Source organism: Vidua macroura, chromosome 1 (genome assembly GCF_024509145.1).
Source record: "Vidua macroura isolate BioBank_ID:100142 chromosome 1, ASM2450914v1, whole genome shotgun sequence".
Lineage (NCBI taxonomy): Eukaryota > Metazoa > Chordata > Aves > Passeriformes > Viduidae > Vidua > Vidua macroura.
The window spans coordinates 119,681,120-119,694,827 of record NC_071571.1 but is presented as its reverse complement, the minus strand read 5'-3'; the positions used below and the strand labels follow the sequence as shown (position 1 = coordinate 119,694,827).

Sequence of the window (13,708 nt, the reverse complement as noted above, 5' to 3'; positions counted from 1 at the left end):
GTGATGTTTTGCTGGTTGCACAACCATCAAAGCTTCAGAGTACCCCTTATAGTGTTGTGCACTCTGCTTCCCATAGGTTGAGGAATATTTGCTCAGCTTTCTGAGGGTGTCAGGCTTTTACACCAGCAGGCATTAAATAAAAAAAAAAAAAAAAAATTAAAAATTATCAATAGGACATACCAGTGGAGCAAAGAAAAGTGCTTATTGAAGACTGCTTATATGCAGTGATACAAAATATCTCAAAATCCTTTGTAGGAAGTATCTGAACAGCAGGAGTTATGCCTACATGTTAGGTGGAAAAACAGAGTTTGGAAAAGAAATCAGCTTTGTTCACTGAATATGTGCTTCCATGTACACGTAGGGATGAGTTGGCTTATGCTCATCTCAAAGCTGAGCGGTGTGCGGGCAGGCAGCGTCCTTGTTTGCCTGCTTCTCACGGTGGCAAGCAAGTGTTTGTGGCAACTTAGTGTTGGAGAGGACTCGCCCCGGCGCGGGGGCTGGGGCTGCGCCGCGCAGCGAAGGGGAAGCGTGAGCTGCGCTGAGCGGGGCGAATAGCCGGATAAATCAGCCGCCGGCAATTTACAAATGAATGCCACGTTCTCCTCAGCCATACGGAAACAGGGGATCAGCGGTGTCTGGAGGGCCCGTGTCACCAGAAGTAGGCCAGTTTGTGCGTCGTCCTGCGCTGGCAAACGGCCAGGCTTTGTGTGCTCCAGACACCAGATGGGAAGCAATTATGAGTGTGACAAGCGGGTCATCTGGCAGACACTCTGCGGACCTGCTGCTGCATAATTTTTGGCGGGAAGAGGAGAGGTTTTTATTCTTTTCATTACCCTGCTTCCCTCCTTTTTTTTTTTTTTTTTTTTTTTTTTTTTTTTTTTTTTTTTGGTTATTGTTAATACAGCGTCTCCTTTAGCAAACTTTCAGTGCCTTGTGGTGAGCACTCTGGAGTGCAAGCATTTTCCCCTGGGCCAAGTAAGCAATGGTTATGCTTGTGTTTGTACATTGTGTAGTTTGTAAATACTGGCCTGCAGTGCTGGCACGGGTGTTTTAGCCACTTGGCCAGCCGAGCTGGGGCAGAAGAGTTCCAGTGCAGAACAGGAGAATGAGGGAGCCTGGAAGTTCCTGCAGCATGGACCTGGTTGTCCAACAGTGAGAGAGAAATTTCCAATCTCCCTGTAGGACCAGGTGGAGGGGGTGGACTTTTTCGCAGCTGGGGCCAACAAGGGACCTCATCGGTTTGTCCTTTGACCATAGTCACTGGCCTGTGAAAGGGGAGTTTTGAGAACACGGACAAATCAGCTTAGCTGGCTCCAGCTGAGTGTGACAATGCAGCCCCTCGGCTAAGAGCCTGTTGCTAATTGCATTGGGCAAATGTGCAAAACATATTACATCTTCCAATGCTTTTGTCTGTCTGGCTGAGGGAAAATGGCAAACATGCCCTGGGTCACCCGAGGTCACCCTTTTCAGGGCGCAATGGAGGCTGCAAAAGTCCGAGCAGACACAGGGGTTCCATTGGTCCTGGACCTGGAGAGGAGAGCCATGGCTGGCTGGCAGCAGATGCCTCTCTCCCCACAAAGCTCCTGAGGAGCTTGGTGACAACGTGGGGCATCTGACTTTCTCCTTCAGCAATGGCTCAGGAGCAAACTTGGGTGCTAGCAACATATCGAGGGGAGTTTCTCTTCACCTGAAATGCTCCCATCTCACAAATATAGTGAATGGCCCTCAACCATGTGTCTGTAAATAGCTGCAGAATTTGAATCCTCTGGAAATCATGTTCAGTAGAGCTTTTAGGTCTGGACCCTCAGTTCAGCTCATGGCAGACATTGTCAGCAGTTTTATGGATGGTCCTGTGCAGGGCTGAAAGTTGGAATCAATGATCCTTGTGGGACCCTTTCAGTGTAGCATATTTTGTGGCTCTGTAATGTTTCCTGCTGGTAAACATTTGCCCAGGAGTCATCAGGGTTTGTGTTTATAACCCAGCCTGGCCCTGTATGGGTCAGCATTGTGTTCCTTGCCCTTGGGGAAGGCAGAAGTAAGCATGCATGTTTCTCTCCTTTCCAGGTTTAAATGAGCAGGTAACAGCAAGGTAAGAAGATAAATATTGCCCTGAAGAGAATTAGTGGTTGCAAGCACAATTTCGGGGAAGAATCACCTGCAGCCTCTAATCTTGTTCATCTTTCCCAAGGTTTGGTGCCAGGTTCTGTGAAAAGGGAGGTGTGAGCACCCCAGCTTCAGCCCAGCTCCCTGTCCCATACCAGCTCAGCTCTGCAGGTGGACAAGCACTGGATCTGGCTGTCTGCAGCAGTCCTTGTCTACCTCATCCTTCTATGTCCTTTAAACTCTATTGCTAGACACTGCTTGCATTCATAGCAAAGGCATGCTCTGCAAAGGTGCTTGGAGCCAGCTCTGCTTAAACAGTAAAAAATGCAAATAATAAAAAATGTTGAAAAAATTCACCATGATTGTGCAAGGTCTGACAACGGCAGGATGGGAGAAAAAGGCAATGCTGATTTTGGTAAAATCTGTAGAGCTAAGCAAGAAAGACCACCTCAAGTGCCAGCACATCTGTGTGTCTACTGAGTGTTGATATTAGATGTCATGAAATTTGGATCTGAACCTACAGGCACACACCTGGCTAAAGTTCAGGTGGTGTCTGGACCAAAGCACTTGCTGTTGTACCCTGGTAACTTTTTTTTTCCTATTAGGCTTTATTTTTATTTTTTAAATTTAATTTTTAAAATTTTATTTAATTTTTAATTTAAAACCTGAGAAATCATTTGGGAGATGTTTTTATGTGTAATGACTAGGGACAGAATATTTTCAGGCAGCGTTTTTTGCAATTTTTTGTCTCACAAAAAGTGTGATGGCAGGATAGAAGTGACTGCATTGTAGCATAATACTTATGGACCACAGTTTTTCTTCTGTGCATAACCCAGAACAAAAAGTCTTTCTGGCTCTTTAAAGAACATGAATGAAGCTATTGGCCATTGATTTACTTAAGCAATATGACAGCTGCAAAGCAGGCAGAACACAGATCTTGGAGGGAAGAACTTCAGACACCTCAATAAACTTACTCTATAGCAGTGACCTTCATTTGCTCGTTTTGTTGCTGGACTTGTTTCCTGGCTGTGACCTCATACCCAGCAGCAGTCAGCTAGTGATGCTAAAAACTCTGTTTGGGTTTGAGTGAGAAAGGAAGGGTTTGGTTCTGAAAGTCTGGTGAAGGTTTGAAATGAGCAGGGGAGGTGAGGGACGCGGGCAGTGCCCTGACTCTGTGCTGCTCAGTCTGTCCCTGCCATGCTCACGGGCACACAGGCGCTCTGACAGACCTGGCCTGGAGCCTGTGCAGCGACAAACTCAAAAATATTTAGCTTTTGCTCTTTAAAGTGGTTTAAACCCACACCTGGATGCCTTTTAGCACTGGAAGATGTTGATGCACTTGCAGGAATGTTTTTCTTATCACATTGCACTGTGTGAAATGCTTTCTATGAGGAATTTTAGTTAATGGACTATGCACTGAGAACCAGCTGATATTTGTGCCACCTAAATAAAACCTAATCAGAGACTCAGAGCTGGCTGTTCACGAGGGTGCAGACACAAGGGCTGGTTTTGGCATGCTGTCCCTGCCTTGCAGCATGTGGTACACAAGCAGCCCCGGTGTCCTGAGGTGCAGTGGGTCACAGTGCACAACCAGTCTGGGCTCTTGGTGACAGGCAGCCTCTTCCTCAGCTGTGTGCAGCCTAAGGTGACGTGTCTAGCTATCCTGGATGTTTATGGAACAGCAATAGAATAACTTTGCATAACACTGTTTCCAACATATCATGGAAGTCCTTTTGTTTCCCAGCGTGTGACATCAGCCAGGACTCTGTGCCTGTGTCAGTTATGAAGATGCAGGAACTTGGATAATAGCTGTGTGCATTTGCCCTGATTAGATGGACTTTGTGCTATTTCCTCATGGGAAATGAAAAGAAATAAAGCAGTTGCTTTTGTAGTGGGTGATGGTGGTGTGGTCTGTGGTAGAGTTGCTGGCTGGGAGACGGTGAAGCCAGATGTCCCCTGACTTGGTGCCCCAGCAGGACACCGCTACACTGTCATTTGGGAGCAGGTGCTGAGCCACAGGGGAAAGTGTGTGTGTGTGAGTGGGTGGTTTTGTATGACACCTACCCCCTATGCAGCAAGTGTGAGGCAAGATCTCCTAGATCATGTGAAGTGTTTCTCTGTAAGGCAGCTGTTGTGTCCTGTGTTGCAGAGGGCTGTTGCAGGGCTCACCCATGTGCTACTTTCTCTCTGAAATAATCTGCATAAACTAACAGCCCTCCAGCTGGGAGCACAACTAGATGCTGAGGAGGGTGACTTTGGAGCTTTTCTTCTGTTGTGGATTCTGTGGCAGAACTACTAAAAGGGTTTTTGTGCTGACCTGATGATTTCTAGGGACAAAAGTGATTGCTGTAACTGGGTGGCCTGACTTGCATAAAACTGGCTCCATAATCTCATTTATCTCCAACTTTACCCCAAACATCTGTTGAATAGTCTGTTATGGTGTATCAAAAAAGAGATTAGAGGACAGAGGACTTTTTAGCATTTGTCAGATCTTGGAAAAAGTAAGTGTTCAAATTTCCTTGAGTTCTTTGCAAAAATATTGCTCCTCAGGTCCAAGACTGTAAGCAACTAAACACAGACCATGCTAGGTCCCTTTTGTGAAGGCAAATGCTCTCCTCTGGCACGAAGTGAGCCCCCTCCTCTGGAGCCTGTGGAGAGGGCTTCCATGGCAGCAAGGCACAGTCCCAGAGGCTAGGACTGGTCAGAGCCTTCCTTCAGCATTTTGATGACTGCTGTCATCATGTGCTGGCTTTGTGAACTACTGGAAACTGAGCAGTCATGGGCTGTCAGGAGCTGTGTGCTTTATGCTTGTTCTGTTTGAGTTTTGAAACTTACTTCTCCCCATCGTATATTAACAGTCACTGTTGAAGTTTTCAGCTCAGTGGCTGTGATGCAGTTCTGTGACTTTATAAATACATGTAGGTTTATCACAGCAGAGCAGTTTTGTATCCTATTTTTAGTCACTTGGATTAGCTGGAGTAGATTTTTATTTTGTTGATGTCTGCTTTTACTGAGCTTTTAAATGTCTTGCAGAACAGCAATTTGCAAGCTTGCTAATACCAACATTCTCCTGAGAGAAATGCAGGCACCTGTGAGTCAGAAGATACTGGTGCCAGCCAGGTTAGCTAGTGACATAGGGATAGATGTGAAGATGGAGCCTGTGTCTAAGCAAAGCAGCATTTGCCTCTGCACACCCGCCTCTCTCTACTCTATAACTCTCTACAAATCCATTTCCCACATTCAGAAAGGAAGGGCAGGGATTTCCTACCCTCTGGGAAGAGCACCCACCACCCTCCCACATCTCTGCAGGGTTTCTGAAGGGTGATGCACCCCCAAAATCTGGTTATGGGCCTGGACAACCCAGTGGAGGGACCTGAAGGCTGAGAAAATCTGTGAAGCTAACTTGGTGCCAGAGCTGTGCTCTGTGTCAGGACAATGCTGCTGTGTGATGTTTGCACTGGTAATTCATACAACACTCCAGATGCCTGCTGGGGGCTGCTGTGTAGTGGCAAGGCTGTTGTAAGCCAGCTCTTCATGGCTAAAAACAAGAGTTGTGTCAATAAACCATTTCTCTTGCTTTTGCACAAAGGCTGTTGTCAGCTGGAACGTGCAGTCTTCCTCTTTATCTTGCTATCTGTACAGAGCTGCTGGTGCCAGCTTTAGCAACTGGACTGGGTGAGGAATGGTTTACCGACCCTTTATTGATGGGGCTGAGGCTGCTGACCCCCACAATGCTTGGGTTCTGAGTGCTTCCACCTTTACTGATCATGCTGGTTAAGTGTCTCTAGCCCAGCATTTTTAACCCTGGGAGCTTAAGCTGAGGGTATGGGCTGCAGAGAGGCCCTCGATGTGTCCAGCTGCTGTGGCTGGTGTGCAAGTGAGACCAGAATCTGTTCCACATGTTTGCTATAACAGATGTGTGAGCATGGCATTGACCTGCCCTTCCTGGCATGAGGAGATGTGGGAGGCTGGCTGTGGCATGGCTGGGAATGTCATGAGCCACAGAGGAGGGCAGAATGGGCTGAGTCCTTCTGCTCCATGGGGTCCCTAGGAAGGTACTTTGTGGCTGTTTCCCACTCCTTACCCACAGGGAGGACTGATGTGGTCAAGACAGGTGCTGGAGTGGTGGCAACCAGACCATAGCTGTTTTGCACAGCTGGGGCAACTCCTCTGTCACACTGTCTCATTTCTTTAGGTGGTGAAGGTCAGGGAAGGAAGGGCATTGCCTGAGGCACTGCACAGCCACAGAGCATCTCTGCTTTCCACATGGAGACCCTGTGTCTGGTGAGAGCCTTGTGCCTGGCTCCAAAACAGCCTCACCGCCAGAGTCACTGGTCAGGTGTCAGCTGAAGTGTGTGCTACAGTCACAAACAAATGTCCCCTTGCAACCCTGCACGATGGATCACAGCAACCTTCCTTGCCTGCCCCACATCAGCTTTGCACAGACCTTTGTCTTTGCTGTGCGTGTCTGGTGCATTGAGGCACAAAAGCCCAGCATGTCAGCCACTGGGAATGTCCATGTCAAAGGGTTTGTCTCTGGAAGAAAACTATTTGAGGCTTATTTCTTATTCTTTTCCTTTTCCCCCTAGAATATTTGTGTCTCTTCAGCTAATGGGATGACCCACTTCCAGTATGTTGTTGTCAGCTAAATAACTTGGTATTTCTATTTGTAAATTATTTTTAAAAATTGTTAGCCAGGATTGGATTTTTTTATATATCACAATTGAGACTAAATGAATAGACATTGTAAGAGTCTGAATGTTGATGAACACCATTTATAAGAGTTCATTAGAAATAAGTAATATGAAACACAATCCAGACTATAGTGCCCAGTTCTGGGGCCCTGCAACATAAAAAAGATTTGGATGTGCTGGAGCAAGTCCAGAGGAGGGTCATGAAGGTGCTCAGAGGCTGGAGCACCTCTCCTATGGAGAGAGAGTTGGGGCTGCTCAGTCTGGAGAAGCAAAGGCTCCTGGGAAAAGTTAGAGCAGCATTCCAGTACCTAAAGGGAACTACAAGAGAGCTGGAGAGGGACTTTTGCCAAGGGGTATGTACAGATAGGACAATGGGGAATGACTTTAAACTGAAATGGGCTAGGTTTAGATTACATATTAGGAAGAAATTCTTTATTGTGGGGTGGTGAGGCACTGAACAGGTTGCCCAGAGAGGTTGTGGGTGCCCCATCCCTGGAAGAGTTCAAAGTCAGGCTGGTTTTTAGCAAGCTGGTCTAGTGGAAGGTGTCCCTGGCCATGACAGGGCCTTGGAACTAGATGATCTTTAAGGTCACTGCCAAAGTGGCCTGTAATTGCTGAAGTTTTTGCAATGTTTACTGTGGTCCTTGTTACTAAGGGCACGCCTTTGGTGAGCAGACTCTTGTTTCCTGAGCCCCACCTTATTGTGCTGGCACATCACAGGCACAGTGTCTGGTTTCGCAGCATCAGCTCCTGACACGGCTGCGTCCAGGGCTCACTTCACCCAAAAGTGCCTCGTCAGACACAGCGGGGAAGAACTCTGCATGCTGCAGGGGCCTTTGCATGTCTCTTCTGCTTTATGGTCCAGTGAACCCCATCGTCCCCAAAAAAGGGAGCATCAGACAAATAGATTGTGTGTTACCTCTTGCTGTTTCACTGCTATGCAAAACGTGACAGCTCAGTAGGGAAATATCAGTCTAAAATAAAGCAGAGTCAAATGTTAGGCAGGTGAGTGTGCAGGACAGGAGGTCTGATGTGGTGAAACACCTGTCTGGGACTGGGGGCTGCCAGCAAATATCTGCATTGACCTTTAGAACAGCTCTGAGGCCCTGCATTACTCCACAGGGCTTATGAATTAAAGGCTGTTAAATATGATGTCTCTTTTAGTAGGGACCCCAACCTGACGGCTAAGAAGAGGCGCATCATTCACACTGCTTCCATTTCATCCTGAATTGCCCCCCTTTGATCTAAATTCCGGGGGTTTTCTGGGTCTTCATCTCACTGAATTAAATATTCAACTCCTTTTTTTCCTTCTAAATACTTCAGTTTTTATATTAGTGATTTGTGTGCCCATACATTTAAATAAGACTTCTGCCACTTAAAAAAAGTCTTGAATACCACATAGTTTAGGGATAGGGTCGAGAGAATCAAAGAGTCTATAGCTCCAGGAACACTGGGGCTGGAAAAGGCATGTCAAGGCGATCCCAGCAGGGCCCCAATATTACATCTTTCTAATCTGGACCATCCAGATGGGGACCTCAGTCCCCTGTCTTGTCCCCAGACCAGATGCCCTGAGGGTTAAGTTCAGGATTCAGAGACCTACAGAGCCTACAGCTCCAGGGACATTGGCACTCGAGAAGGCATTACAAGGGCACCGGAGCAGGGTGCCACCATTGCCAGCTCCACACTCCTTAATCTGTGCAGCCTATGGCAATGAGGACCTCTGGCCCAGGGTCAAGCTGCTGTTTGGGTTAGGATTAGGATTAAGGTTGAGAGAGTCAAAGAGCCTACAACTCCAGGAGCACTGGGGCTGGAAAAGACATGCCAAGGTGATCACGGCAGTACCTCAAAATTTCTGCTTATATTTCTTTCTAATCTGGATGACCTAATTTATTCTGAGAGTTTCCCACAGGATTCTTCCCCATGCCCATCAGGTTCGGTGGGAGTGCCCACTCACGAGAGGCAATTTGGTCACAAAGTTGGCAGAAGAGAATCTCTAAAAAGTAATGGATGGTTTCCCCCGGTCAAGTTAGAAGAGGTGGTATTACAATGGCTGGACAAAATATCTGAGAAACCAAGGGCAGAGAAATGTAATATGAGCCTGAGCATGCCCCCTTTAGTTGACATAGGCAGGGAAGAAAGTGTGCTAAACAAAATAGGAAAACTGAAAACTCCTCTCCCTTGAGGTGTGCAGGGGAGCAGCAGCTTGATTTATGTTGGACAGCTCACTGGTAATGGAAATGGAGACATCTATTGATGGTAGCTCCTGGACCCAAAAACAAAGTGCTGACATTTCTAGTGGACACTGGGGCTCAGATATCAGCCTTCTACTAAACAAGATGCCACCACCTGAGGAGCTGTCCAATTCAAATGGCCCTTGCTTGTAGTGAATGTGTTGGGAGTGTCACAACCAGTAACTACCACTGCAGTTATTCTTATGTTATTCTAGAAGCTATGATAACTGTTGTTATGGAAACAGGGGACTTCCTTTTACGTTTACTGGGACTGGATGTTTTGAAAGGGAGAAGTTGGCATGACAATGTGAGGTGTCAGTGGTCCTTGCTAGACTGTTGCAGATGGCCCCAAATCTTCCCCCTTCAAAATTTAAAAATGTCAAACCCTAATGACTGCCCTTGGGGACCTGGGAGGGAATTGCCCCAGCCCTAGAGGACTTGGAAAAATGGGAAATTGTTATCCCCACTCACTCAGCTTCCAGTTCCCCAGTATGGCCAGTGTGAAAACCAAATGGTAAGTGGAGATTAACTGTAGACTACTGCCACCTCAGTGCTGACACAGAGCCCTTACCAGCAGCCGTACCAAACATCACTGAGCTCACAGCCAGCATCCAGGAACAGGCACACAGGGCCATGACCACTATTGATATTAAAGACATTTTGTATGGTGCCATTGCAGCGTGGGGATCAACATCAGTTTGCCTTTGTGTATGGGGACAACCATATACCTTTACAGGGCTTCCTCAGGGCTACAAGCATTCACCCATCTTAACTCACCACGTGCTGGCAAAAGAATTGGGAAAGATACCAGTGGAAGAGGGAGTGAAAGCTTACCAAGACACTGATGATACACTCACAGGATGTAATCATAAGTAGGAGATTGGGACTACCCAGAATAACATCATTATTCACCTTGAAGGTTTGGGATTTAGCTGCTCACTTGTCAGTCATCTCTAGAGTTAATGCTGAGATTCTAAAAACTTCGCCTAGACAATTGTGTCTATTTGACATCTGTATTGTTTGTAGAGTTTCTTATCAGGGGTCTCATCTGAGAAATCTGACTTGTTTCAATTTTTGTGTGTGCAAGTTCTGGCATTGCAACTTTTCTGACTGCGTAACTTACAGAAGTAAAATTATTCTGCTGATGTCAATGTTTGAGTTTAAATATTTTCTGTATAAGGTGGGTGGTATTCCCTCAAATAGTGATGTGTCTGTGATTGACTCTTCTGGCAACCCTGTTTGCTACAGGACCTGTAAAGTGAGAGCAAAAGGGGAAGAAAAGTGAGTAAGGCATATCTGAGGTTTTTTTTTTCATGCATCAGTAGGAATTATTTTATGTATTAGCCTAGCCTAAATTCACTACAGTTTATTTAAATAAAGTGGTATGCAAAGTAATTATGCATCTTTTAGTGAGTAGCTCTATCACAAAGATGGTTTTGAAATGGTGGGGAGAAATTAGAAATCTTTTTTTTTGGTGGGGGGAATGAATTAAAAATGGCTGTGGGATGGACTGTCATCATGCAGTCTCCTTCTTTCACATCAGTGCCCTAGTCAGTCTCTAGTTCTGGGGAACACCAAATTATAAATCGACAAGAAACATGTCTGAAAAATGCATCTTCTCACAGATGTTATAAATTATGACATCAGGCTTGTGTCTGGTAGTGCCAGAGGCAATGCCTTTGGCTGCACAGTTAACAGCTTCTGTCTTTGGTGGAAAAATGGTAAAGTTCACTTATTTTTGTGATCACTCTTTCATATTTTTCTGATGGTGTACTGGAGTCAACCTAATGCAGCTTTCTGTACAACTTCATCTGGAAAATATGTTTCATATCCACATCCTCTTCCATGCTCACGCTGGTATTTTTAATGCACAGCTAGAGATCAGGTATTCACAGATGAGTTCCTAACAGAGGCCAGGTCTTGGAAAAAATCTGTGGCAGCTCCTGTGGTGTGGACACTCAACAAGAAGACACTCCCTGGCTGCTCGTACTAAACATAGATGGTGTCTGTAATAGAAGAGCCAGAAATGTGACAACTTTTCACCAGAGCTGTGTGACTGTGGGCAGTGCTGCAGGCAGGGAATAACTCATCCTCTAACGGAGAGCTGTGAAGTCTGGGTTGATGGACCATGCCCACACCATAAGCTTTTTTCCTGGTGCTCTGAATTCTTTCCACTTGCAGTCCTGAGTCACCTTCCCTAGGCTGGGCTCCTGCGGTCCTGTGCCATCCACCTCAGGCTGGGCCATGGCTCAGCAGGGGCTCTCCAAAGCCAGGGTTGTGTTTGAGGTAAGGTCAGTGACTTTGTTGACAACTCAGTTGGTTTTATTCTCTACCAGAGCCTTAAATCCCTTTCAGGAGTCTTTGTCTTGGCACTCTTATTTGATGGGAGGGAGGTGACACAAATGTCGTGTCTGGGATGTGCTGAGGTCAGGTGTGTAAAGGGGTATCTGATTTCTAGCTGCTGATAGTGCCAGGGCTTTTCTCTGCACATCTGATAACAAAATGGTTCTATCAACTGTACAATACTGGAGCTGCTCACAAATACACTTCCAGGCTCTGGAGAACAAAGTTCATGTTCTTTGCTATCAGAGGTTCACCTTTTTTCAGTACCATACACTCTCCCTTACTTGCCACTAAATGCTTCCCAAAAACTCCTAAGTCTCTGAGATCTGTATGTAACCACATGCTACTTGTTTATTTTGTTGTTTCTTTTTTTTTTTTTTTTAAAGAATAGAACATAGTTTTAAATCAATAAAATAAATATCTACTACAATACAAAAAAAATTCCACAGCAATTCCTGGAATACAAGGTAATTAAATATGCTTCTTGTAAATAGTTCCTTCTCTTGTAGATCCAAATTATAAATAAATAAGAAAAGCATAAATACACATGTCAAGATACAGCAATTATTAAGAAGAAATATTAATCGTCTCCGCCTCCATCCTCATACTGCTCAAAGCTATTAATTAACAAATAAATACTACTACTACAATGCAACTTCCTCAACAAACAAAACTCTTGCTGCCCTGGACTGTGTTTGAGTACCTTTTGGGCAATATGAACTACAAGGGCAGGTACCACAAGTGTTCACTTTCTTAATTACACCTAATTCAGTAAATGGACTTTTCCCAGTGTCTGTCCATCATCCTTATTTTAACTTTGATTAGGAAATTGGACCAAAAAGGGGAAGCAGTGATTGGTCTTCTCCCAACTCTTTGAGTATATGTACTGCTATGTAGGGGAGCAGTCCCACTGAATTTACTAGGTTTACCTATATGTGTAAAAATACATATATGGGTTTCTGGCAGGAGTCCTATGGGCTGAGGAGGGGGTTGAAGTGTGGTTAGTGATATTTGTAAAAAGTGTTTCAGGAAACTTGACCATGGCTCCAGCTTGGCTCAGTCATAGAGGACCTGATGTTGGCAGGGTCAGGGTGCTCGGATTTTTGCACAGGATCAGTGTGCCAGGGTCTAATTTAAAGTTGGGATGGACCCCTGTGAGAAACCTCTCGCAGGGAACTGTTCAGGTGTGCAGCCTTCAGTGGGTGTCAGCATTGCTCTCTCGTGCCAGGGCAGAGAAACACATGGTTGACCCTGGGTCACCACTGCCAGCATGTGGCTCACAAGGAACTGTGTTCTCCTTCTTTCCCAGGAGCAAGAAATAAAAGTTGGAGAGCAGATCATCCCTGTCTCGGGCTGCTGGGCCAGAGAAGGACTTTCACCTTTGGTAATGAAGAGGGAGAGTCTGTGTGGTTTTGAGGTGCAAAGTTTTCCTCTGACCAGTTGAGCACCTCTGATGGAGGAGCCTATGACTGGAGCAGTGATGGAGAGCTGAACAAGAGGGCTAACAGAGGTATTTCATGAAGGTGTAGTGCCTCTCTTTCTTTGGCACACTCTGGACTGACTTGGCTCTAGCAGTATGAAAAGCCACAGTTCTTTTTAAGTAAGAACTTCCATCCCCATCCTACTACCATTTCCACCATGTCCAGCCCTAAATAGGTTTTTGCTGTTGCCCTCCTTGCAGCCATCAGGACCATATGCTCTGTAAAGCTACTGGCCTGCTCCATTTGTTTTCCCATTCCATGAACTTTGGTCGCTCAGGCTGTCAAGCTGCAAACCTCTTGTGTGTGCTGCTCCACTCTGCTCAACCCAAAGCCAGAAGTCCTGGCTGTCTTTCCCTTCCATCCAGGAGGTCCCTTGGTACTCCTGAGGTGGTGACCCCTGACCAGGGCCAGCTGCCCCTCACTACCATGGCATTGTCTGTGACGGCATCTCAGTGCATTTCACTGCACTGGCTGCAGGCAAGCAAGTTTCAGATGGGAGCTCCTCCCTCTGCTGCTGTCACAGAGTCAGACATTTATTTTTAATTTACGCCTCGGTGCATTGGCGGTTAGATTAGAGGTCATCATCACTATAAACAGGAGATATGCCTCCTCTGAGCTCAAATATAAAGTTCTGTATTTAGGGAAACCAGTGGGCTTTTTATAATAACTAGGAGAACACTCACAGAAGGCAAGTACTGCTCATGACTAATATAATATTGTTCATAATGGTGATGAAAACTTTTTTGTAAAACTGTTTCATTCTTTTTTGAGAGAAAAACTGAAAAGCACCTGACTAGAAATTTCTAAATTGAAAAAAAAAAAAGAGAAAAGATTTTAAAGCAAATCCCATTAAATC

The 13,708-nt window shown here is 45.7% G+C and overlaps 1 protein-coding gene across 4 annotated transcripts in view; it reads left to right on the top strand.

Moving 5' to 3' along the window:
• The window catches only part of MYBL1 (MYB proto-oncogene like 1), a 63,557-nt gene that overhangs the window by 26,193 nt on the left and 23,656 nt on the right, over nucleotides 1-13,708 (top strand). Inside the window, exon 17 of one of the 4 annotated variants that reach the window (XM_053974202.1) lies at nucleotides 2,065-2,348. The exons of the other annotated variants lie outside the window; for them this stretch is intronic. Coding sequence (XP_053830177.1) covers nucleotides 2,065-2,074 — 10 coding nt within the window. The 3' untranslated portion in view covers nucleotides 2,075-2,348. Of the gene's footprint in view, nucleotides 1-2,064; nucleotides 2,349-13,708 lie in introns of those variants that run through there. 4 annotated transcript variants of the gene reach the window in all.